At 52.5% G+C, this 26,860-nt stretch overlaps 1 protein-coding gene across 1 annotated transcript; it reads right to left on the bottom strand.

Annotated features, from left to right (window-relative positions):
* Positions 1 to 777: 777 nt before the first annotated feature.
* Positions 778 to 16,563, bottom strand: LOC144248841 (uncharacterized). Its single transcript, XM_077790821.1, is given in 6 exon segments — positions 778 to 1,115; positions 1,766 to 1,848; positions 1,851 to 1,902; positions 3,522 to 3,537; positions 5,976 to 7,168; positions 16,482 to 16,563. Coding segments are annotated over 5 exon segments (1,521 nt in total). The 5' UTR covers positions 7,136 to 7,168; positions 16,482 to 16,563; the 3' UTR covers positions 778 to 905.
* Positions 16,564 to 26,860: the final 10,297 nt, after the last annotated feature.

Genomic DNA, 26,860 nt, shown 5'->3' with positions numbered 1-26,860 from the left:
ACAGAGCCCTATATAAGCACCATACAAGTGAAATTCTATATAAACACCTGATACACTCAATAAAATTGGCTTCTGATCCCAACTCAGATGCCCCCGACTCTCCATCATTGATAACCCCTGGTCTGGGTGATCCCTGTTGGGTGGGGGGAAGGTGTTGGAGAGATTTCTTTCCCCTCTCCTGCTGTGATTTGGATGGTAATAAATTCCCTCCCTGTGCCCGGGCTGGGACTGTTTTGCCAGCGCTGGTGCTCGGGGCGGGATCTCTCCCGATCCTTTTCCTACTCCCGCCTTCCCTCAGCCAATCAGAGACAGCGCGGCTGATGACTCACCAGTTGCTGGGCAGACCCGCAGCGACCAGCGGTCCCGGCCGGACCCCGCCCCGCCACGGCCCAAATCCTCCCAAATCCTCCCAAATCCTCCCAAATCCTCCCAAATCCTCCCCAATCCTCCCGAATCCTCCCGAATCCTCCCCAAATCCTCCCAAATCCTCCCCGAATCCTCCCCAAATCCTCCCAAACCCTCCCAAACCCTCCCCAAATCCTCCCCAAATCCTCCCAAATCCTCCCCAAATCCTCCCCAAATCCTCCCAAATCCTCCCGAATCCTCCCCAAATCCTCCCGAATCCTCCCAAATCCTCCCCAAATCCTCCCCAAATCCTCCCAAATCCTCCCAAACCCTACCCAATCCTCCCAAATCCTCCCCAAATCCTCCCAAATCCTCCCCAATCCTCCCCAGTCCTCCCAAACCCTCCCCAAATCCTCCCAAATCCTCCCGAATCCTCCCTGCCCCATCACAGGGGGTCCTGTGCAAGGCCACGGGGAGCGGCTGCGGCCGCCGCTGGCTCAGGAGCTCTGTGGGCAGGAAAGGGGGTGACACTGGGACTGGGGGTGCTCGCAGGGCTTCCCTTAATGGTGCCTCCTTCGGTGTTGGGTCAAGCGAGAGCTTCTGGAGAATCTCTCCCCACACACAGGACACTCACCGGGCCTCTCCCCGGTGTGGATGTGCCTGTGGGTGACGAGGCTGGAGCTGTGCTTGAAGCCCTTCCCGCACTCAGGGCAGCAGAAGGGCCTCTCCTGTGTGTGAATCCACTGATGCACTGAAGCATGGGCAGACGGCTCCTCAACTAATTAAAGCTGGAAAGAAGGGTATTTTATTGCAGTGCTGGACACATGTGGAATCATTTCCAAGTACATGTGCAAGGAGTTGCAGACTCCTGCTTTCTATTTATACAGAAAAGGTTTTACATATCCAAGCTGTTTCTAAGGACACAAAATACATAATCATTACCTGCCCGCTTCGTATTATAATCAGCTGAATATCCATTACGGCTGTGCAATCGTGTTTCCTTAACTGGGTCTTTGGGATTTTGAAATAAGGGAGTGGGTGTAAGGGAGGAAGAAAGCTGTCTTCCTCAAGGTAAACTCTTCACCCATGGCCAGTTTGCAGGACTTTTTGATCTGCTGGTCACGGTAGCCTCTCCTAACTGCTGATTATTCTTAAGGCAAGATATTTCTATGGTCTCTGCTCCTTCACAATTCCTACATCTATCCCTGTCACTCCTAGCTTTACTTTTCTAATATATTTGCTACTCTTTAACTAAGGCATGTGATTTTTGCTAGCTAACTTGGCTTCTCAACTAATTTTAAAATCTTAACTAAAATATGAAATCTTCTACTATCTCAGTTATATTCCCAGCTGTCCCCTTGACTCATCCACAGTTTTCAATTATCCTAAATACATTTCCAGCTGACCCTTGGCTCATTACGATGAGATTGGAGCTTCTCAGAAACCACTTCCTACACTTGGGACACTCATAGGGCCTCTCCCTGGTGTGAATCTTGTGGTACTGATGAACTTGGAGATCCACCCAAAGCCCTTCCCACACTCCCCACACTTGTAGGGCTGATTGATTCCCGATCTGGATCACCTGGCGCCAGATCAGGTCTGATTTCCGGAGCTCCAGCTGAAGCCCTTCCCACATTCCAAGTGCTTGTGGAGCTTCTGACCGCCATGAGTCATCTCCACCATCTCTGAGTGTCAAATGGATCTCTGGCTGCCTTCTAGGCACAGAGGGGCTCTTACCTCCTCACAACTCCCAGGGCTGGGTTTGCAGCCCCTCCTTGTGTGGGATCCCCAGGGCTTTTCCTCCCCATTGGGTTCCCATGCTGTGGAGCTGCTCAAAACAGCCTCAAAACAGAGGTTCTGAGCAGCGATTTGTCCTCCCAGGTCTCTGTCTGCAGCTCAGTGCCTGGGGTAAGGAAAGAAAAGAAGAGGAAGGAATGTGGAAAGGAAGAAGGATAAGTGGAAAGTGGAAGGAAGAAGGATAGAATGAGAAGAGGAAGGAGGGTGGACAAGGAGAGGATGGGATTTGCCTCCATGCCAGAGGGAAGGGGAAGGAGATCCCACCAATTCATCCCTGGCAGGACAGCGTTGGCAGCAGCGCTGTCCTGCAGCCAGGGGCAATGTTGGGCTGATAGGTGGAGCAGAGGAGAGGGGGAAAGGGGCAGTGACTTCCTCCTCACCTGCCTCAGTGTTCCATGCTATCTTCCTTTTCCTCACAGCCTCCACCAGCTCCACCTGCACAAAGGTTGGGATGGACAAATCCTGGCTTGGGGGAAAAACAAAGGGTGAGCACCTTGGTCCTGCTGCCCAAGTCCAGCTTGAGAAGTCACCACCCTGTTCACAGTTGGATGGGCCCAGACTCTGCTCATCTCCAGAGTCCCCCACTCCTCCAGGCTGCTGGGATCCCCCAGCTCCAGGATTGGCCATTGCTGCTCTCCCCACTCCGATGCCAATTGGAACCCCAAAACCAATGTCCCCCCCAAACTGTTACCACTGCCCCAGCCAGTACAGAGATCGCTACAGGAACCCTTCACAAGTCTCCAAAGAGGCATCTGCGTCTCACCTTTGGGGCAATGCAAGATCCAAATATCCCTTTCCCTGCAAAAAAAACTCCCAGAAATCCCCCAATGGATTTGGGGTGAGCTCCCCCTCCCCACTTACCTGCAGGATCTGGGGGAGTAAATGCTGCCATGACCAGGGGAGCTGCAGACTCAGCAGAAGGGCAGACAAACCGTGTGGATCTGCTGCGGTTCCTCCTCTTCCTCCTCCTGTTCCTGCTCCTTCTTTTCCCTAACCTCCTCCTCATCTCTCTCTCCTCTTCCTAGTGCTCCTCTCCCTGACCACCCCAGATCCCCCTTTCCTACCCACCTCTCCCCCATGGCTGCAGCACCAGCGTTTGGGTAGAGGGAACCTCCCATGAGCCCCCCAGGTATGGGCAGGGGGCTTGGGGACCCACCCAGTGCAGATCCATTCCCCCCTCCCAGAGCCTCACGGAAATCACTCCAGGGATCAAGCGATGGGGACACTAAGGGATGCCCATGGAACCACCCATTTTTGATCCCATCCCCACCCTTCCCTCCCCACTCCCATTGTTCCCCCAACCCAAAGACCCCTCCCAACTCAATCTGAGGGTCCCATTCCTCTCCTGGTCAGAATCCTCTTTTCCCCTGCTCTCCCACCCCTTCCCCATTGTGCCTCCAGCTCTATCTCTCACCCCTGGGCTTGGATTTGGGGATCCAGGCCCCTCCTGTTCAGTTTGAGGATCACATCCCCCCTTTCCCTCAATTCAGGCAGCTCCTGGCAGCTTTTTCCTGGGAGGAATCCCTGAGTTTTGGGACTTTTAGGATGTAGCTTAGGAGGAGGACAGCTCTGTTAGGCTTTCCCCTCCCTGTTGTGGCCCCTCAGCTGTCCCCAACACCCTGGGGGTGCTGGGATTTCCCTCCTAGGGACAAGGACGTTCATCCCCTTCCAGGAGCCCAGTGCCCAGCTGGGGCTCCAGGTCAGGGGTCCTTGAGCAGCTGCCCCAGAACCTCCACCAGGTTCTCCCAGTGCAGCCGGAGCCGCTCGGCCTGGGCTCCCCAAAGGCCTCAGCAAGGTCCAAGTCCTGCCCAGGAACCCTCAACTCCCTCAAACCCAGCATCCCCCACATCCCCTGCAAGTTCCTCCCATGGCACCGGCCATGGCCATGTCCCCACTTGTCACTGGCCATGTCCCACCATGTCCTCACCCATGGCTGTCTCCCCACCATGTTTCCATCCCTGTCACTGCCCCCCATGTCTCCATCCATGCCTGTGTCTCCCCATGTCCCTAGGGATGGCCCTGTCCCCCTCCATGTCCATGCGTGCCCATGTCACTCTCCATGTCTAATGCTTTTTCTCTTTTTGAGCCTGGTCTTATAAGCTCTCAGAGATAAGCATTATACCCTTGATAGCTCAGCTACCTCAGGTGGCATAAAACAAGCAGGATGGCTCATGTGACAGTGTTGGGAATAAAAAGTTTTAATAAAAGGCAAAAATAAAAAAGCTTTTTACAGAGAAAAGCCAAGTCAGGGCAGAGGCTCTTGCTCTTGCTAAAACACTTCACTAAAGCAATTAACTTCTTTTGTTCTCTTCTTTTCTAGGGAATTGCTTAGGTGGGACTTTTTGGCTCCTGTCCAATTAGCTACCCTTAAGTTTGAGGTGAAGTCCCAGAGGTCCTATGAGGTGTCTTTAAACCAAATTGAGGAGAGAAACACCTGGCCTTTTGTCCTTTTTAAGGGAACAAAAGGTAACTTGTCTACTCTGTCAACAGAGGGCACATTCTTACACGTGTCCCACCATGTCTGTGTCCTACCATGGCCATATCCACTAACTTAGTTCAATGTCTATTTTTACTTCAATATTGGATATTTTAAAGGGATAAAGAGAAATGAAAACAAAATCAAGGCCAAAAGAAAAAGACTTCCATGTCCATGCCAGCTGAGGATCCACGTGCTTGGGTGGAGGGAAGAACCTTTTTGGTGGAGTTTCTACCCCATTGTCTCCAAAATCTTGGTCTTTTCCCCAGTTTTTCCACCATCTGGCTGCAGAAGACACCCTTGGGCAATAGGAAATCAAAATCGTGGAATCCCTGAAGTTGGAAAAGACCTTGTCCTGGTTCAGAGCAAATTTGGGAGAGAACCTCCAAAGGGATTCCTCTGGAAAGCAGATTCAATTGGCTCCTCCCCCAGCCAGTTTGGGAAAAGTATCTCCTTGGAGAACAGTGGAAAAAACTGTTTTTTAAAGAATAAAACCTAAACAATATTAAACAATAAAACCTCTTGCTGCTCTAAAAGATAGACAAACTCAGGAAGTCCCTCCGTGGGTTGTAGCTCAGCTCACTCAGTCTCTTATCAGTCCCTCCGGTGCTGGAAATGCCACAGTCCAGGCCTGGCCCGCTGGGCCACAGGTGTGAGCTGCCGGTGCTCTTCTGGGTGTTCAGGCCAGAGCAGGTTTAAACAGGTCCAAAGAAAAGGGAAAAGCAGCCACAGTCCAGGGAACTTCTCTGCCACAGCTAGCTAAAACTAATTAACAGCAAAGGAGAGCTCTGTACCTCTGTCTGTCCATCTGCAGACAACCCGGCCCAGGAGCAGGAATGTGGAGGAGTGAGTGCAGTTTCTGAAAACAAACTCTGCCCTTCTCTCCCTCCTTTGCTCTCGGAACAAGTCTTAAAGGTGCAAAAATTATAATTCACTATAAACAGAACAGACAACTGGAGATACAAGCATCATATAGTCAACCTAGGACATACCTCCAAGACCATTCAGTATTCCTTGATGCCACCAGAAGATAGGATTGAATGCAAAAGATTTTATGGAGTTGGAAGTCATTAAATCTGCTCTCCCCAAGGAATTCTCATTGTTGGTCTGTGCCCCAATGGATGTTCCTGCCACTGGGTTTATCTAGGTGCCCGCAGGGAACGAGGAAGATGTGGAGCCTCCCAGCCAAGTGTCTTCCCAACACAGATAACCAGGCCCATAGATCACCAAGACTGCCCAATGAAGGTCACTCAGGATCATCCATCATGGATCCTCCCATAGGGAATGGAGCTGGGAGGAGCATAAGAAGCTCTTCCCACCCTTGGGGAACTCACAGGGCTTCCCCCCTTAGTGGCGCCTCCGTTGGTGTTTGATCAAGTTTGATCTCTCTGAGAAGCTCTTCCCACACTTCCCACACTCGTAGGGCCTCTCCCCGGTGTGGATGCGCCGGTGCACGGTGAGATTGGAGTTGTGCTTGAAGCCCTTCCCGCAGTCGGGGCAGCGGTAGGGCCTCTCCTCGGTGTGACTCCGCTGATGTACGAGGAGACTGGAGCTGATCTGAAACCTCTTCCCACACTGGGGACACTCGTAGGGCTTCTCCCCGCTGTGGATGCGCTGGTGCTTTCTCAGGTCTGAGTGCCACCCATAGCTCTTCCCACATTCCAAGCAGGTGTAGGACCGTTCCCCAGTGTGGATCACCTGGTGCCGAATCAGGGCTGAGCTTTCTCTGAAACTTTTCCCACATTCCCCACACTTGTAGGGCTTTTCCCCAGTATGGATCTTTTTGTGTTCCGTAAGCTGGGAGTTGAGGCTGAAACTCATCCCACACACCCCACACTCGTAGGGCTTTTCTCCAGTGTGGATCCTCTCATGTCTCCTCAGGCCAGAGCTCTGCCTGAAGCTCTTCCCACATTCCCCACACTCATAGGGTTTTTCCCCAGTGTGGATCCTCTGGTGTTGCATCAGGTAGCCCTTCTGGCTGAAGCTCATCCCACATTTCCCACACTCAAAGGGCTTTTCCCCAGTGTGGATTACCGAGTGCTGCATCAGGCTGCTCCTCTGGCTGAAGCTCATCCCACATTCCCCACACTCAAAGGGCTTTTCCCCAGTGTGCATCCTCTGGTGTTGGATCAGAATGGAGTTCTTGCTGAAGCTCCTCCCACACTCCCCACACTCAAAGGGCCTCTCCCCGGTGTGGAATCTCTGGTGAAGTCTCAGGCTGGAGCTCCAGCGGAAACGCTTCCCACATTCCTCACACTCGTAGGGCCTCTCCCCAGTGTGGATCACCTGGTGCTCGATCAGGTTGGAGCTCCGGCTGAAACCCTTCCCACATTCCAAGCACTTGTGGGGCTTCTCCCTGCCACGAGGCTTCTCCACCAGCTCTGAGCTCTGGCTGGATCTCTGCCCGCCTTCCTGGCTCAGGGGGGCTCTTTCCTCCCCACAGCTCCCTGGGCTGGGTTTGCTGCCACTCCTTGTGCGGGATCTCCAGGGCTTTTCCTCCTCCTCCATTTCCTCCATTTTTATTCCTCCCCGGGAATGAAAAATCCTGGTCTGGGGGAAAAAAAAAAGAACAGAGCATCTTGGACTGGGAGTTCCTCCTGTCCCCACTTCATCTCACCAAGTCATTGGGCATTGTGTGTCTATAAGAACCTCCAAAACACCAAGGTTCAGCATAAAAATCCTCAAAACTTTAAGACACAGATCAAAACCTCCCCAAACATCAAGATTCAGTAAAAAATTCCTCCAAAACATAAAGATTCAGCCCCTAAAAAAAATAAAGCACCAACATTTAACCCAATAAAGCTGAGAAATGCCATGATTCACTCCTGTGAAAATCGTGGAACCCCTCAACAGTCACCTGCTGCATGTGGGGTGGCAATGCTCCTGGGGCTAAGGGGAGGCTATAGATACACGGAGGGATGGAACCTTGTGGTGATCCTTGTTTCTGCTCCTCCTCCTCCTCCTGTGTCTCTACTCTTCCTCACACTCCTCTTCCTCCTGCTATTCCTCCTTCTCCTGCACAATCCCACCTTCTCATGCCACCTGCATCGTTTGACCATTCTGTTCCTCAAGCCTGCTTCTCCTTCCCTTCTCCTCCTGCCCCCAGGCCCAGCACCCACTGCCGGCTCCCTCTTCCCCCCAGCCCCACAGCATCCCAGCGCAGGGGCAGGGATGGAGCTGGGGCAGGTCGGGCTGGGGCAGCGCTGGGCTCTCGGCCGCTCCCGCCCGCACTCGGTCCCCACTGCAGCCGCTCCCGCCAGGACAGCGCGGGGGGGCCCGGCCTTGGCGCTGCCCCACTCCCACCTCCCCAAATTCCCCTCGCGGGGCCATGGGGCCGAGGGGGGGCGCAGGTGGGTCCAGGTGGGGAATGCTGAGATAATTTCAAGAGTGGGTCCCCAAGAAGAAGAATTGGAATTTGTGGTAGACACAGGGGCAGAATTAACCTTTCTGTTAAATATTCCAAAAGGTTATAGTGTAAGCAAAGATACTGTAAAAGTAACAGGACCAAAAGGAGAGAGTTTCACAGTACCCGTTATTAAAAATGTGGTAATAGAGGGAGAAACTAGATTTTGGATGAGGGATAATTTCTTGGTCCCAGGGGCAGGTAGCAATTTATTGGGACGAGATTTACAAGTGAAATTAGGAATAGGGGTTGTTCCAAAAGATGGGAAGATGACAGCTAGACTTTTAAAACTAGGCCAGGAAGATGGAAGAAGAATTAGCAAGGAAGTTTGGGCTGGGGAGGGAAATAGGGGAAGATTAAATATTGACCCCATAAAGATTACAATTGAGAAAAAAAAATTGTGCCATACATGTACGGCAGTATCCTGTATCTTTAGAAGGACGGGAATGTTTAAAGCCAGTAATAGAAGGACTAACAAAGGATGGGACATTAGAACCTTGTATGTCTCCCCATAATACCCCAATACTCCCAGTAAAGAAGCCTGATGGGAGCTATAGACTGGTACAAGCCTTAAGGGAGGTTAACAGAGGAACTCAGACCCGCTATCCAGTGGTACCAAATCCTTATACTCTTTTCAGTAAAAGTTCCTCCCCAGCATCAGTGGTTTAGTGTAGTGGACCTTAAAGATGCCCAGGAGAGCAAGTAATCTTTGCTTTTGAATGGAAGGACCCACTAACTGGGAGAAAACAGAAATTAAGATGGACAAAACTACCACAGAAGTTTACAGAATCCTCAAACTTATTTGGACAAGCTTTAGAAACAATACTACAAACTTTCTCCACTCCCCCTGGAATGCAAGTTATCTAATGCATAGATGATCTTTTACTTTCTAGGAAAGCTGAAGCTGAAGTTAGAGAGGCTACTATAAAGCTTTTGAATTTTCTTGGGGAAAAAGGATTAAAGGTATCAAAAGGGAAGCTGCAATTTGTAGAATCAGAGGTAAAATATCTTGGACACTTGATTAGTAAGGGTAGTTGGAAGCTCAACCCAGAATGAAACACAGGGATTCTATCCCTTCCCCCTCCCTCTTCAAAGGGGGAAATCAGAAAGATACTCAGATTATTTGGATATTATAAATTGTGGATTGAAGGATATACACAGGCAGTAAAATTTTTGAATAAAAAAATTGACAGAGGGAAATGATATAAAATGGACCAAAAAGGATAATGAAAAACTAAGAAAAATGAAGTTAAAACTAGCCCCAATATCAACTTTAAGCTTACCTGCACTAGCAAAACCCTTTCATTTGTATGTAAATGAAGAAAAGGGGGTAGCTCATAGGGTTTTGTTTCCAGAGTGGGGAGGAGTAAAGAGACCCGTGGCTTATTTATCAAAGATGTGGGATCCAGTAAATCAAGGCTGGCCAGTGTGTATTCAAGCTATAGCAGCTACTGCAATCCTAGTACAGGAAAGTCGTAAACTGACTTTTGGAGGTAAATTAATTGTGTACTAAATTTCTTCCAATTTGCATTGTGATTTTTATCTTGAAATACATAATTTACTGTACTCTAGGATTGAAAAACTAGTTTACAGCTGTGACATAGCAAAACCTGCTATTAATTTGAGTCAATGCAGGCTGTTCAATCAAGTGTTCTCAGTGTGTAAAGTTAAACTAAAGGTAACACCAGCTGCTTGGTAGGTCAATGAGAAACATTTTTCCTTCCAACCAGTCCTTTTTCAAGTACCCAAATGTATTTTGCTTACTTAGTTTTTTTGTTTTGTTTGTTTGTTAGTTTTTCTGGAAGTGCTAGCTACTTGCAGTGTATCTAGAACAGAAATTAAAATTGTGCATACAAAACACTTGTAAAAAAATAGGGCTCATTTTTTCCCACAATGGGAGGTTGCTACATATAGAAAAGGGAAACTACAAGGCTAAATGAAGAAAAAGTTTCAGTATCTTCTAATGTAAACAATTTGTTACTTCCAGCATCACAGTGGGTGTGTGACACACACATATGAAAAAGATGGTGAGGGAGATCTCTGTTTACTACAGTTTCCTATTTCTTGAATGAGTTAGAGAGCTATGAAGCAATTGTGATTCCTTGTGTGGATTACCCAGGCCTGCAGGGAGGGCTTGGCCATGGTTCCCTCTGTGCTGCAGGCAGCCCTGCAGCGTGGCAGCAGTGGCTTGCCTCTGGTGAGTTTGCAGGCAGGGTGCTCCAGCACTGCAGTGCTCAGGGGCAGTTTCCTATTTTGACACCAAAGCTTAAATTCAAGAGTGCCTCTTCCCATCCAGTTATTGTTTGTACTGTAAGAACCTCTTCAGAGAGTGTCTCCTGGCAGTCAAAAAGAGAGTATTGCAGAGATAAATTCCTTACTTGCTGTCTCCCCCACTGTATCCACATTTTGTCTATTCCCTCTTCAAATTGTAGATTTGTAAAACTCATGCTCTGTGTCCTCAGATGCCCTTCCCAAATCAAACCTTGGCTTCTTTGCAAATTATATTGCACTAACAAGCATTGCCTTAAATTTTTTATTGCAGGCAAGATCACTTCAGAAGTAAGTTTTTGTTTACCTTGTTCCTACAACCCTTTCAAGCTTGTGAATGGAAAATTGTGACAGCAAAATAAGTCTTTAGTTTTAGCACTGTCAGCTGTGGGTAGCTGGTAGCCCTTGGTGGAGGGTGCCGTGAATTAAAGGCCTGCAGAACACACATAACAAAAGTAATTAAATTTGTAAGGAAGTTGAAAAAGGAGGGAGAGGTGATTGGCAGACTCACCTCTCCAGAATGTAGGACTAATGTTAGAAAGTGGACTGATATTGGAATGTGGATGTTGAAATGTGAAGAGAGAAAAAGAAAGCGAAAGAGAGAGAAAGGGAGAAGAGAGAAGAAGAGAGAAGAAGAAAGAGAGAAGAAGAGAGAAGAAGAAAGAGAGAAGAAGAGAGAAGAGAGAAGAAGAGAGAAGAAGAGAGAAGAAGAGAGAAGAGAGAAGAGAGAAGAGAGAAAAAGAGAGAAAAAGAGAGAAGAGAGAAAAAGAGAGAAGAAGAGAGAGAAAGAGAGAGAAAGGGAAAGAGAGAGAAAGAGAAAGAGCGAAATACACCCCAAAGTCCCCATACCGCAGCTATTTGTAAGTTCTCCCCCATTCCTGCTAGACAGAGTGACAACAAGGGGAGGGGAGTGAGGAAGTACAGTCAAAGGCAAAGCTGTGAAAAAGAGGGAGAGCTGGACCACCAATAGAGATAAGATCAAAGCAGAGATAGCTGACTCTCACAATGTGCTTTATTTTTTTAAACAAGACTTCTTTTTTTTCCTTCTGATTTTTGTTGTTAAGGAAAGGAGGCTTTTGCTCTGAAGAATGGGTCTGTAAGACTAAAACAGTTGGATGTTGCCTAAAAAGCAAAAAACCAAGAGATGTGATACATCTTGTGTTAAATTTGGGCTAGTCTTTTTTTATTTAACTAATTATAGCTCACAAGAAGAAGAATTGGCCTCTGCAGCAATTAGCACAGCTGGATACAAGAAGAAGAAGCAGCTATAGAAAAAGTTTTTAGTTAAACCCAGAAAGTTTTGAAGAAAACTAATTGTGAAAGTTAATGCAGTATTGTTTTTCTTTTCTTTTAACACTGTGTTATTAAGAAGTCCTTTCCAGGTACTACTAAAGCAGCAATCCCAACCATGGAAAAGAGGGTGAATTCATGCCAGCAAAATAAAAGAATTTGTGAAGAAACGTGAGGAATGGACTATCACATCTAAACCGGGTGATACCAAATTGACTTTCAACCAGGACTGGGTGGTAATGGTTTGGGAAGACCCAAACGATCCAAGGCAGGTACAAAGAATAACACCTAACTGAGAAATAAGGCAAAGCTTGCATCACTGGTTCTAAGCCCTGCCTGAATAAGCCCTGAGACGCCTCCGACACCTCCTTGGCAGAGGAACACTGCCACTTCAAACAGGAGGATCGGGAGTGTTTGAGTCAAAGAGTTCTGATAGTCTGGCCTTAGCCTGTGACTTGTACAGGCAAGAAGGGAAATTGCCATTAATACTATGCTGTATACTTTATTTGATTCATCCCCATATTGGACATGGCAGCTGGGTTATAAGTGAATGTTTAAATTATGAGAATAATTGGCATTGTAGCTCACAAAATCTATGTTCTTGTGGCAAGAAGTATTGAGTACTGAATCAATCCCCTATACAGAAAGACCTCAAAAACTGAAGTAATAAATTGCTTTTGTAGATGGGGATTATCAATGCCTGTGGACTGAGAGATACCTGAGGAATGGTGGAAAACCACAGTTAAAAGGTGTCAAAAACAATTTGCCTGGAAATGAGTAAAAAAGGAGTGACAAGGGAAACAGAGGGCAAGCCTGGATTGAGCACTGAACTCACCAGCGAGAAGATCACACGTACCTGCTGTGGGCAGCAGCCCCACAGGCAGGGGAGGTGGGGGTATAAGCCACGCCAGACCTCTGTCATTCCTGTTTCTGTCTCTCATTTGTTGTCTTTTCCCTTCTGAGATAGCAGCAAGATCGTGTCACAAATGCTACAGAAAGTATCACATGGAAAGAAACCAAAGTTCCTTTTTGTTACACACACCCATGTCAACAGCCACTGTTATAACCCATCCAAATTAAGTACCTGCAGGAAAAAGGGGGAAAATTATCACATTACAAAGAACTTAGGAAAAAGTAGTAATACTTGGGGCATGGAATGTCCAAAAGGAGAGAGATGGATTTGTTTTACATTTGATCTTAGAAATATAGTCCAAGATTCGGTAAAGAGACAGTTAGTAAAAAAAAAGGTAAAACAAGCACAGCAGTCTAGCTCTGTGTTAACCCCAAATTATATCCTCAGTCATATTAAATGACTCCAAGCAGTTATAGAGAAGATAATAAACAAAGCTGCTCAGGCATTGGAATTAATATTGAGTCTGCAAAGCCAAACATCACCTGCAGTGCATTAAAATAGGTTGGCTTTACGCTACTTATTGGCTAAAGAATGGGGTGTACAGATTGTTGAAAATAGATGGCAATGAGGATGTCATCCTGGAAAAAACAAAGTATATCAGAAAAAAATTATGACCCAGGTATCAGTCCAAAAATGGGAAAATAACGTTATAAAACTAGCAGGTGGGGTAATGTATTGAGAATGGGATGGTGGAAGAAATTAGGATTCTTCCTTTTATGTGTTACAAGTGTTTTGATATTTCTTCTTTGTTTAATCCCATGTTTTATTTGATTACCAACAGAGTCCAAAGAATGCAAGAGGACAGGAAATATTCTTTATAAATCATTTGGCTTGAGCAGTAAGAGGTGGGATTGTGAAAAATGCATATTTATGATTGGCTTTTCACAAACATTACAATGAATATTATATGTGTAATGTTAGAAAGTTATGCTGTATTAATTCCCTTACATATTGTGTTAAGTGTAGTTTTAGGTTACAACATTATGTTAAAATAGAGACAATGTATGTGGGGGGAGTTTTCTTTTTAGGAATGAGATGCTCCCTTCGAAGAACACCTAAATCTTCCAAAGGAGAGGAATTTACGGCTTCTTATCAGGAGAAGCCAATTTCTTCAGGCCTTGCTCAGACTTGAAGATGCCAGAGGATTAAAGGGAACAGTTGACATGCAACAGAGTTTCTTGTTTAGAACAGAATGTATGCATAACCATGAAGGATGTATGACTATGCAACAAGTGTCTTGGTTTAAGGGTGATTCCTTTGTTCACAAGTCAAGCTTTTCTTGACTTAGGGTCTGAGAGCATCTGGACATCCGTAATTCTTTGCTCTTTTTGTCTTGTAATTGTCCTAACTCTAATTGTATTATTATTTTTAAAACCATTTTATTACTATTAAACTTTTAAAATTTTAAAAACCAAGTGATTAGAGTTTTTCAAAATTTTCAAAACTAGATGAGATTTAAAGGTGACCCTTTAACTCATGAACAATAAATAGATGATTTCAAGGAAAACAAAAAAGCAGTAGATTGTGGGGGGGGCACAACTGAGGCTGCTGAAGGCTGCTGTGGAAGAGAAGCTGCATTCCAGGCACCCAGGAGGAGCTTCAGAAATGCAAATTAACATTGCTGGGGCAAAGTGGGGACAATGTACCTGGCTCTTCTTGCCTGGGGCAGGAATTGGCTGATTCCCTCTGCCCCTCACCCCAAGCTCTGCCTGCTTGCACAGATGGAATCTGCACAGCTGAAGGCAGAGCCCATGCTGAGGATCTCTGACTGCAACAGAAATGGCTGAAGCTGCAAAGGGAAACAGCAAATGGAGAATGTTGGGAAAACTTCACTAAAATAAGGGGGGGATCATCCCTCTGCCCACTCCAACATCTGCTGTCCCTGTCTGTGCTGTACAGGGTGTATCAGAGCACTGGGGGTTTTGCTAGAACAAGTTCAGGGAAATCAGTTGGAATTCGAGTATATATGAAGGAGTAAGAAAAAAAATGGTCAATTGATGCAGCCCCAGCTTGAGGGAGCGCCCAAACATGGGGAAAAGATGAACGGCCACCAGAACAAATCCTACAACACCATGGACCAGCCCCTGGGAACCAAAACGATTTTGTGAAAAATGCATGTTATATGGCTCTGTGCAGATAGTTACTATATGTATTATGTTATAATGATAACTTGTGCTGTATGAACATCTTAATAGTATGGTAAATGTAGCTTTGTAGATAAAATTAAGCTTTAGCAGTTAAAAGAGAAAACAGGCATGTGTGTGTGTGGCGGGGGGGGGGTTAAGGAATGAGAACACCTAAATTCGCTCAAGGAACACCTAAATTCTCCAGAGAAGAGCAATTTATGGTTTTCTTACTAGAAGAAGTTAATTTCTTCAGGCCATGCTCAGACTGGAGGATGCCGTGGGGATTAAAAAAAAATAGCTGACATACAACAGACAGAGTTTCTTGTTTGAAATAGAATGTATGCATAACCATGAAGGATATAAGAATATGCAACAGTGTATTTTTTTAGGGGTGATTCCTTTATTCACAAGGTATTCTTGTTGTGGCTTAAGCACCCAAGAGAGCATCTGTCCATCTGTAAGTCTTTGCTTTTTAATGTCTTGCAATTGTCCTAACCCTAAATTTTTATTAGTCTAATTGTATTCCTACTTCTATAACCATTTTACTAGTATTAAACTTCTAACATTTTAAAAACCAAGTGATTGGCGTTTCTCACAAATTCATATCAGGAGACAGAGAACCCATTTTTCCTTAGAATGGCATAATTTGATTACAAGCTGTCCTCAGAATAAGAACCAACCAGACAGCTCCAGCTCCTGACCTTCCTGCCGACCAATCCACTGAAATGAGGAACACAACATTTCACCAGGGGATGGGATCAGATTATCTGTGAACAGAAAAAGCAGGAGTTTGTGGAAAACTAAATGGCTCAAAGCCTGCTGTTGGCAAAGAGATGACGAGAAAACTGCTAAAAATGATAAGAAAGGAAATAGGAGAGCAGTTTATGTATTGGTCCAAACATGGAAAGGATGGGAATGGGACACGCTTTCCTGGCTCCCCAGCACACCAGGGGTTAAAGGAATGCTGCTTCTCCTCTTCTGTGCTGCAGCAACTCTCATCTTTTTACCATGCTCCACACCTTGGCAGTGCAGCTCATCCAGCAGCTGAGCCAGGGCATGCAGGTGGCCGCCAGGCCTCCTGATCCACAAACGGCTACAAAAGGACAGGGAATGAGGGCACCGAGAATAATCCCAAAACCAAAGAGGACCCGGGAAGGACAAAACAGAGTCAAGGAGTGAATCTGCCTGGAGATAGGGCCGGGCACTTGTAGATAAGGAAGCAACGAAAGAATCCATCAGTTCCAATAAATGTTACAAATTGACCCAGAGAGCTGCTCAAAGTCCCGCTACATTCCTGAACTTCGAGGAGAAGAACAAAGACTGAACAGAGCCATGAATATCGGCTGTTCTACAAAAGGAGGGTGCACATTAACGAGGACAGGCAGCAGGCGCATCGGGAAGTCGGAACCTTCCAAGGAACTCAGCCGGTGGGCAAAGGCAGAGGGAGATGCGGCCGGGAAAATGAGGATAAAAAGGAGGCTGCGGGCTACAGCCACGGCAGAGAGCGCACGGCAAATGCCCCACGGGCCTCTGCCCCTGCTCGGCAATAAAGTCACTTTGACAGGACTCCTCGCTCTCCGCCGGGCACACGAACCTCCGGCGACGGGAATTTCCCCGCCCGCTGCCGGCCGCGGGGCAGCCCCTCTGTCCTACCCACAGCAGCCGGGCCGAGCCAGCGCTGCTCCGGCAGCGGCTCCTGCCCGGCCCCGGCGGGAAGGAGACCGCGGGCAGCCGCTCCCGCAGCGCCCTCAGCCCGGGGCCGGCACGGGCCGGACACGGCACCGGCGAGCCGCCGGAGCCCCCTGCCGCCCCCTCCGCCCGCAGCCGGCCCCGAGCCCCCGCAGAGCCCAGCGCGGCTCCCACCTGCGCCGGGGCCGCCTCCGAGCTCCGCCGCCGCCGCCGCCTCACCGCGCTCCGGCCGCTGCCGCCGCTGCCAGGCCCGCACAGCCGCTCGGCCAATGGCGGCGCTGCGCGGCCACGGCCGCCCTCAGCCCGCCGCCGGGGCCGCGCCGCGCCCCGCTCCCACCAATCAGCGCGCCGCGACCGCGACTGACGGCACCGGCGGCCAATGGCAGCGAGCTCGGGGCGGGCTCTGCGCACGGCCCCGCCTCGCCCCGCGCTCTCGGCGCCCCCGGGCTGCGTGAGGGGAAAGCCGGAGATGAGGAACAGCCCCGGCACGGGCCCGGGCCGAGCCGGGATTGAGCTGCCCACACAAACAAACTTCTCCGCGCCTCCCGCCACGGCTTTCCCGGCCCTGCGCCTCCCGTGCCTCCGCCTCTGCGGGAAGCCCAGGAGCCTCACTTCTCCTGCCCCTCGTTAGCGCATCAGTGCTTCGCTTTGATTTCCCCCGAAAAGGGAAACCTGCCCCAAGCCCTGTGGGTGGGTGGGGCAGGGGAGAGATTTCTGGCAGAAAACTCCAAAGACTCGGAGCAGGAGAAGGAGAAGTCAGTGCAGAGCCTTAAATGCAGCTTTCCCCACGCCTCCCTGCTCCCAGCTGCACCTCCTCCCCCGGCAGGGCAGGAGACAGGGAATGGGGCCATGCTCAGCTCATCCCCCGGGGCTTCTCCCTCTGCTCAGGGACAGGAGTCGTTCCCTGCTGCACCCTGCGCTCTCTCCCGGCCGAGACTTCTCCAGGAACTTCTCGGAGCGGAGTCCATCCCCTGGGCACAGCCCCCTCCGAGTGCTGCAGCGTGGGTCACTGTGCCACGGGCTCAGTCCTGCCAGGACAGGCTGCTCCAGCGGGGCCCCTCTGCCCGCGGGCTCACAGCTCCTCTCGGGCATCGCCGAGCTCCAGCCCGGCTCCTCCAGGGGCTGCGGGGGATCTCTGCATCCCCATGGACCTGCAGGGGATCTCTGCATCCCCATGGACCTGCAGGGGGATCTCTGCATCCCCATGGACCTGCAGGGGATCTCTGCATCCCCATGGACCTGCAGGGGATCTCTGCAGCCCCATGGACCTGCACGGGGATCTCTGCATCCCCATGGACCTGCAGGGGGATCTCCGCAGCCCCATTGTAATATATGTTATGGAATCATTCGTGTTTATGTAAATTATACATCAAGTCAGTTGTGCTTGTAGAAAAAGATTCTTAAAGTTTTATATGACCAGTGGCTGCAGCCGGGGCTGGAGAAACCACAGTTGGCAGAGAAAGAAAGACCTAATTTACAAATGAAAAAAGGTAGCTGGGTGCAGAGATGGGCTCTTACCCGGGACAATCCAGGAGACACCCAACGTTTAACCCCTGGTCTGCCGGGGAGCCAGGAAACCGAGCACAGGGGCATCCCGCCCTTGCAGCTGCTGAGGAGGCTGCTGGGCTGTGCTTCAGCAGAGGAGATGGAATGTGGCTTACCACTCTGCCCTTCTCTAAAAACGGAAAATGGGTCAGGAGGTTTGGGCTCTGAGCACACAGCAGCCTGGCCCAGGCACAGGCCGTGGTGGGACAGGGGCACAGGAGCCTTCTGTGACTGACCGTGGCTCTCTGGTTTCTCTCTGCAGGCTGCCAGCTCCTCATGCCATGGAAACGGCCCCACTCGGCCTGCCAGTCTGGGAGGGCTGGAGGGCTGTGGGTACTCATTTGCTGTCAAAAATAAATTGTGTTTTTTTGTCATTGTCATTGTCATCATCAGAACATTTCTTTCATCCTTTTCCAAGTTTTTGGCCCCTCCAGGGTAATATTCTTGTGTCCTTCCTCAGACAGTTGATGGCATTTGGATGGGGGGGTTTAGCAATGTGAAAAGTTCAACAACAGCTCGAATTGCCAACTGCAGCAGCCCCTTCAGGAGCCCTGAGCTACCAGCGAGGTCCACGTGTGCCTTGCAAAAGGGAGTGGTTTGCAGCGATGGGGTTGGTGCCCTGCTGCAAAAGCTGGGAGCAGATCAGAAGTGGCAAAATGCCATTTTGGCTCAACCCCCACCCAGGTTCTTTATCTTTTCCCTCTGCTCGGTGATAGGCAGACAGGGCTGGATCCAGCGAGGTTCAAGTTCTGGGTGCTCCCTGGCATCAAAGGGATCAACTAAACTCTTGTATGCAGTGACTGCAATAGGGCTACTGAAGGAAAAAAGGGAATGTCATGAGATGGGGAATCCTTCTTGTCTCCTCTGTCTCCCCAGGAGCCCCTTGGAAAGGGAAATACCCACTGGGTTTATCTGACTCCTTCCCAGCCAGCCCTTCCCTCGCTCCCGGGTCTCATTTGCTCCGCAGGATTCACCAGCTCGCTCAGCTCAGAGCAGCTCTCAGAGGAGAAAACGCTGCCTGGCGTGGGGCTGCCCGATCCCTGTCTCACCTTGATTCCATTTGCCCCCTCCCTGCCCCATCCAAGAGACCGAAGGATCCCCCACAGCCCCACGGTCCTGCAGCAGATCCCGGCACGTTCCCTGCTCCGCTCCTTGGTGCCCTGGGAGGCTCCAGAGCCCTCCCTGTGTGCGGGACAGCGGCTGCAGCACCGCTGCGCCCGCGGGCGAGCAGCGCCCAGGAGCAGCTGCGCCAGCTCCGAGCCTGAAGGGAATCCTCAGCGCACACAAATGACAGCTGGCACTTCAGGGGCTGGCAGGAGAAGCTCAACCCATCTGCTCGCTGCCCTTCCCAGCCATGGCCACGCTGGTGCAGTTGGAAGAGTCGCCCCTGCCCAGGAAGCTCTCAGGTCGAAGAGAGGAGCAAAAGCCACGGGTTTCTGAGGTGTTAGCTGCCACTGCCTCTGGTTTTCCTTCCAATTCCTAAGGGGTTTTGACTGGTTTTACCATTTCAACACTTTCTGTGTAGAATGCTTATTTTATGATTGGCTTTTCACAAATGTTACAATGAATATTATATGTGTAATGTTAGACAGTAATGCTGTATTAATTCTCTTAAGCAGTGTGTTAAATAGAGTTTTAGGTAACAACATAATATTAAAATAGAAACTCTGCGATGTAGGATGTTTTTACTTGCTCAAGCAAGAGATGAGATAATCAATAAACTCTTCACACAGGGATGGTGGTGACTTGGGGCACATAAAGAGTTACAACCTCCTTATCAGAAGAGACAAACATTCTTCCATCTTGTCTCCATCTTTATGGAAGCACCAGGATTAAGGGAAAGAAGTTGACAAAATCCAGAAAAGTTCCTAATTTGCAAGGAATTTATGCATCATGTATGAGATACATGAATATGCAATAGGCTATTGCTTTTAAGGTTATTCCTTTGTTCACAAGGCATGCTTGTCCTGGCTTAAGTGTCAGAGAGCATCTGGACGTCTATAATTTTTTGCTTTTTATTGTCTTGTAATTGTCCTAACTCTAAATTTGATTACTCTAATTGTGTTACTATTTTTATAACCATTTTATTATTATTAAACGTTTAAAATTTTAAAAACCAAGTGATTAGCGTTTTTCACAACGTTCCAGGCTCCCGGGGACCCCCTTATCGGTCTGTCCGACCCCGCAGGCTGCAGAGGGTCCCCCCGCTCCGGTGCCGCCCTTCTCCGCTCCCCAGCCCCGCCTCGCCGGTACCGGGCGATCCCCGGTGGCTCCGGGCTGACGATGCAGCGCCTGCCCCGGGCAGCCCAACCCCACCGCGGGAGGGTCCCACGCATCCCCGGCCCAGCGCCGGGGCTCTGCCGGCAGCCAGCACCGGGACCCCAAAATTCTGCTGTCCCGGGGCCACCGAGCGGGCACCCGGCCCTTGGCCCTGTTATAGATACATATTATAATATTGGCTTTTTGTAAACATTCCATTGGATTTTATATGTGTGGTGTTACAATAACTTTGTTATATAGTTTTTATTTCTGTTGTTCATTGATTACGCTCAGACATACTAGTGCCATAGCTGATAGAAGCATGCTTGTGTTAAAATTCCTGCTTGGATGGGATAACATCCAGTGAGCACAGGATGAGGACACCTGTACAGATCTGCCAACCATCAGCACTCACCGTCTGAAGGCAGTGTGGGCCGGGGCCAAAACTGAAGATGATGATAAAAAAGGGACCAAAACCACAACCAAGGAATACACATGCCCTAAAAAGGTGAAACCGAGGAGGAGCCATGCTAAACAGTTCTTGGAATATGTAAACTAGCTTGGGAAAAAGTTTACTATGCATAAGGGACTATGAATATGCAACCGGCTGGTGTAAGGGAAAAGGTATTCAAGGGGTATCTCCGGAGATAACCGTGTGCTCTTGGCTCAGTGCCGAGATGCACCCGGCCGTAAGAACCTTTGCTCTATGGCCCTTGTCTCCTCTTGTCCTGTATTAAACTTTTTAAATGTTCCCAGGGCAGTGAAGGTGCTTTTCCCAGCCCCGAGCAGAGAGCTCTGCCCGGCGGCTCCCGGGAAAGGCGGCGGCGCTCGGCAGCGGCCCCGGCCCGCCCGGCCCGCGGGAATTCCCCGCAGCGGGACAAAATCCTGCCCCGAAGGAGCGCTCGGAACGCCGCCTGCGGCTCCTCCGCGCCCCGCAGGTGCCGCAGCTGCCCCGCTGCGGCAGGCGCGGCTCTGGAGCAGGGAGGCTCTGCGGGACCCGCGGGCTGTGCCCCCTCCCGGGCCGTGCCCCGGGGCTGATGCTCGGCCCGGGCTCTCTCGCTGTCCCGGCTCCCGCAGGCTCCCGGCGGGAGCGGCACCGCCCGCCCGGCGCCTCAGGGCCGAGCCCTACCCAGCAAAGGCTCCGTGTCCACCCTGGGCCACTCTGGGGGGCTGGGGGTGGCCCCAGGGCAGGTGGCAGTGCGTGCAAGGGCCCTTGGTGACACGGTGCAGCATGGTCACCGTGGAATGGAACGGGACTGGGGATCCAAGGGCCCTTGGTGACACGGTGCAGCATGGTCACCGTGGAATGGAACGGGACAGGGATTCCAAGGGCCCTTGGTGACACGCTCTGGCAGAGGTGTTGGCAGTTACAAGTTACAGTTACACTCCACAGTGCTCGGTGCACACGACGAGAGAGGACGCGAGAGAGCGGTGCTGTGAGGAGCCCTCGCACAGCCACTCGTTCCTTGCTGACCCAGAGCTTTCCCAAGGTATTATTCCTCCAGGTGAGCTTGTGGCCAGACCAGAGCACTTGGTGACCCCTGGCCTTCCCAAGGCATCTCTTCTGCAGCTGCCCTCGAGGGCAGACTGTGGCATTTGCTTTTCACTGCCCTTGACAGGAGTCTCCTGTCCTTGTGGCTGGAGCCCCAAGAGCAGAGTGCAGGACTTGCTGTCCTGTAGCCTTGCCAAGACTTCACTCTTGCAGGTGCCCTCAAGGCACGACTGCAGCACTTGCTGACTCGGACCTTTTCCTTTTCACCTTCTGCAAGCAGCCATGAATCCAGGCAGTGTCGTAGAGCACAGACCTGCGAGCGTGCCCAAGCTGGCCTGGGGGAAGGAGGAGAAAGAAGGCCCTGAAGCTGCCCCAGCACAGCAGCCTGAAAAGCTGGAGCAGTTCCAGCCACGGCAGAAGGGTGAGTGGCAGAGCTGGGCCACAGGGCTGGTGCCTGCAGCCAGCTTGGCCCCATGCCATGCCATGCCATGCCATGCCATGCCATGCCATGCCATCCCATCCCATCCCCTGGGGCCATGCCCATGGACAGGATGGAATAGGGGCCGGGCAGACACCCCACAGCCGTGCTCCGTGCCCTGGGCCGTCACGGGACTGTCCCTGCCTGGGCAGCGCAGGGCTGGGCTGTGTTCTCCGGCCTCTCCCGCAGCCCCTCAGCTCGGGCTGCGCTCGCTCTTTGCCAGGTGCAGCCGTGCAGCGCACACGAGAGCAGGAACGCACCCGTGGCCGCTTCCGCAGAACAGCGCAGGTACCTGCAGCCATCCCCACCTGGGCTGGGCCTGCTGGCACTGCTCAGCCCAGCACTGTGCTCGGAGCACTCCATGCAGCATCCCGGGCTTCTTGCCTTTTTGCTGCAGATGGTTTGCAAATTCATGAAGAGGATTCGGGAGGAAGAGAGCAGCGCCATGGGCACCGTGCTCAGAGCGTACTCTCCCATCTTCAAAACCAAGACCAGCGCTGCCCTGCTGGATATGCTTGTGGAGGAGGGTCCTTCCAGCCCAAAGCAAGTAAGCAGCCTGTGGCCTGGCTATTCTTCTCCCAGCAATTGCTTGGCCTCCCAAGCCACACCTGCTGCTCCCTGGGAGCCTTTGAGGCCATAGCAGTGTGGTGGCAAGGGAAGCACTTCTCTGGGGCAGCTGGGCACATTCCTTCCTCCAGCAGCTTTCCAAGTCTCCCCTTCCTTCTCCAGGTGCCCGCCATGGTGAGGTACATCCACCAGTGGCTCGTGGCCAATGAGTTTCCTGAATACAATCTGTACAGGCCCCTTCTGGATCTGACAGAGGCACAGCCCTCTGACGTGGTGATGGCTCTCCTGCGTGTGGCCCCATTGTGTGACAGGTACGGGGCCCACCTGCCCAGAGGGCTCAGGGCTCAGCAGCCCTTCCCCCTGTGCAGCCTGTCCCAGGTGTCTGACACAGAGAATTCCAGGGCCCTCTGGCTGCTCCCTTTGCCAGCCCTGGCCCCTGCCAGCCCCCCAGTGTGCTGCCATGCTTCCCCCCTGCCCCTCAGGGGCCAGTGCCCACAGGGCTGGGCTGCCTGCGTGCTGCCAGTGAGGGGCAGTGGGCAGAGGCAGGGCTGGCAGAGCAGCTCAGCTCCCCGCTGCCACCCAGGCCACGCTGCTGTGTCCCAGACTCCTCTGAGACAGAGCTCTGACCCCACAGATCTGCTCTGGCCATGTGGAAGAGCATCATGTGCTCGCTGAGGACTGCAGAGCCGGCCATGCTCGTACTCCTGGATGTGCTGGGGAGCTGGCCAGAGCACAGCACGTGCACCTCCGATGGGGACCACACGGCTGTCCTTGCCCTGGCTGTGAGTTCCTGCATTTGCTGGCCCCAAGGCCACCTCTCCAGCAGCTCTCCATCCTCCCTCTCCCACGGCGTCTCCCTGCCTCAGGCGCTGGGCTGAAACCTGGCCTCGGGGCAGCTCCAGGGCCACCAGGCCCGGTGCTCCCCCTGTGTCTCTCTGGGCCTCTCCCTCCCGTGCTCGGGCCCTGCCACACAGACACCTCGGCACTGAGCGCTGTCTCAGGCTGCTCTGTCCTTTGCAGGCAACCGTGGTGATGTGGAAGATCCTCCAGCTGCCCTGTGTGCCACATGTAGTGACCGTGTATTTCCCCGGCCTCTTTGTGCATCTGCTCTTCCAAGTGCTCTTCAGCACTCTGGATGTGCCAGAGGAGGTCGATACCTTCTGGAAGGGATGCCAGCAGCAACACGGCCTTGCCACCAGCCCCAGCAGGTGCTCCATGCCAGTCCTCCTGTCCCTGCCATGTGCCCAGGGCAGGGCCAGTGCTCCCAGTGTGACCTGGGCTTTGCTCTGTGCACAGCTTTGCAGAGCAGACCCTCAAGGCCCTGCTCTGCCGACTGCACTATGAGGATGTGGTGGTGGCCATGGAAGACAAGCGTGGCTGGGACACACTGCTCTGTGCTGACACCCACCACTGTGCTGTGGGCGTGCTGGCCAGGTGAGACCCCCTGCTCCCCAGCTGTCCCCGGCATGTGTGCCCTGTGCCCGAGGTGCCCCACACAGTCCCCATGGCCGTGGGCCAGAAGGCCTTGTCACCAAGGGACGGCCAAGGAGGCTGCAAAAGGCTGGGAGAGGAGCGTGCCCAAGAGCAGCAACCTCCCCGAGGGCTCAGCTGCCCCTTGCAGGGTGGTGGAGAAAGGCCAGAGCTCTGTGAGGCAGTCCTGGGAGAGGTTTGCCCCCGCTGGCTGAGGGCTTTGACTCGTGTTTCCTCCTGTCAGAGAAATGCACCGCGCATCCGAAGCCGCGTGTTCCAGGATTGCATTCCACCTGCTCGGGCTGCTCAGCAAGGACACGCCATGCCGGGATTTGGCCACCCTGGCGTTCCTTGTGGAGGTGAGCCTGAAGGCCGGCGCTGCCTCGCTGAGCTGCCTCCCGGCTCTCTGCCCTCTCTTGGCCGCAGTGCCTGGGACGGAGCCCGCGCCCTGTGCTGCTGCCTGGGCCCGGCCCTGGGCGGTTCTGGGCTCCCGCCGGCCGCTCCCCCGTCACCGGCCTGTGCCTTTCAGATCCTGGAGCACCTGAACTTGAGTGAGTGCCGGGACAGCGTCCTGCAGTTCCTGTCCAAGCACCTGCAGGGCGAGTGCAGGGGGAGGCGTCGCTTGGCACTCCGAGGCCTCGTGGCGCTCGGCACCACCAGTGTCTCGGTGAGAAGAGAGCAGGGGCTGAAGCCGTGCTGCCAGCGTGGGGCTGGGGAAGGCAGTCCCTGGGGCTTGGCTGGCCTTGGGGCACTGGGGCAGCTGCTGCCAGCTCTCCTGCCTCCTGCTGCAGCTGCCCCAGGGCTTTGGCACAGGCCTGTGGCCCCTGGGCCCTATGGCAGCAGGATGGTCTTTCACACACTTGTGTTCCACAAGTAGATGGCCATAAGGATGTGGAGCCTGCATGAAAGGCTCGTGGAGCTCCTGCACGAAGATGACAGCACCATGCTCAGGATGACCACAGTTCTCCTCAGAGCGTTATTTTTCTGCAATGGTGCCCCAGTAACCAGCGCCCTCGCCCTGCAGCTGGCTGAGGCGCTCCTGCCACTTTTTGACAACGTAAGGCTCTGCGCCTCCAGCCACGGCCAGCGGGTGCTGCCCGCACACTTTGTGCCCTGTGCACTCACGGGCTGTGCCCAGGTGGGCCTGAAACAGCTGACGCTGAGGTCTTTCTTCCTTCCTTTCATACAGGAGGACAGCGAGGTGCAGTTGTGCTCCCTGTTTATCTTCCGAGAGATGCTGGATTTTTTTCCGGAAGAGGAAAAAAAGGTCCTCAAGGCACATGTGCACCAGAGCCTGGTACCACTCTTCTTCCACTGCCACGATGAGAACCAGCGAGTGGCAGAGGTGAGGACTCGGCAGCTGCCGCTGGCCCCTGGCAGGGGCTGGGCTGGCCCTGCCCTGGTGCCTCGCAGGCTGCAGCTCCTGCTGGCCTTGGCACAGGGACGGGGTCCTGCGCCCTGGGCTGTGGGGCCATCTCCGCGTCTCTGCTGCTCTCCAGGCTTCTCAGGAAACACTGCTCTGTGCGGCCGAGTTCCTGAAGAGGAGGGATCTTGGACAGATGGTTCAGAACCAGAAGCTGTGGCAGTTCACCGAGTGCCTGGTAAGGAGTGCCGGGAAGCCGCAGCCCCAGCCTGGAGCAGCCCCTGAGCGCGGTGCTCGGTGTGCGGGCTGGCAGCTGTGCCCCTGCCCGCTGCTGCAGCCCGAGGCCGCGCGGGCTCTGCTCCAGGCTCCTGCGGCCCCAGCCGGGTGCCCATGGAGCCCCGGCCCGGGGGGCTGCGGGGCCAACCCTTCCCTCCTGCCGCTCTCTCCAGCTGGCAGAGGACAGCAGCAGCGTGGCCGAGCACCTGCGCCAGGCCCTGCCCTACCTGCAGAGCCCACAGGAGCCCCTGCGAGAGGCGGCCGTCAGGTTCATGGGTGAGCCACGAGCCGGGCCAGGAGGGCGTGTGGGCACAGGGCTGGCGGCGCCGCTGGCAGGGAGCTGTGCCCTGGGCCTGACAGGCTCTGTGTTCCCAGGGACGGCCGGGCGGCACCTGAGGGGGAGGAAGGAAGAGCTCCAGCTCCTCTCTGAGGGTGACCAAGGGCAGCAGGCTGCCAGCGGGGGCTGCCGGGGGAGCTGCGAGCCCTGCCCCGGCTGTGGAGGGCTCTGCTCCCTGTGCGGACCAGGGCCGGCGTGGGCAGAGCACACAGAGCTTTCAGGGCACCTGGGGGATTCATGGCCAGCAGCTTTGGGCTGATCCGGCTGGTCCCTGCTCCCTCTGGCCATGGCCAGAGCCGGCTGGGATGGCCCTGGCACAGAGTCCCCTCGGGTCCCCTCAGATGTGGGAACTGACCATGGCTCTGTTCCTCTCTCTTTCAGCCCTTGAAGGCTTGGAAAATGACAACAGTGACGCCGTCGCAAGCCTGGCAGTTCAAACACCATACATCGTCCAGGAAGCAGAGAGAGCTCCATATTCCATCTTTGACAGCCTGCGTGATCGGCTCTGCAGGGCATGGAGGAGACGGCCTCGTCTGTCGGGGCTCGGCTGGCTGCGCTGCTGGAGCTCTGCAGAGAGCTGATTCCAGAGGCTCTGTCTGCTGGGGCCACCTGAGCCAGCAGGAATGTTTTGTTTCTTTAAGATTGTTCTTTTCTTTCTTTTTTTTTCTTTAGTGTAGAAATATAGGATGTGTTGCTATAGACAGTCTCGCAGGATCTTTCTTTGGCTGCCCAGGCTCTGCAGGGCTGAGGGGAAGAGGGAGAAAAG

This window comes from Lonchura striata, unplaced genomic scaffold (assembly GCF_046129695.1).
Source record: "Lonchura striata isolate bLonStr1 unplaced genomic scaffold, bLonStr1.mat Scaffold_92, whole genome shotgun sequence".
Classification (NCBI taxonomy): domain Eukaryota; kingdom Metazoa; phylum Chordata; class Aves; order Passeriformes; family Estrildidae; genus Lonchura; species Lonchura striata.
The sequence above is the reverse complement of the archived record's forward strand: the minus strand, read 5'-3'. Positions and strand labels throughout refer to the sequence as shown.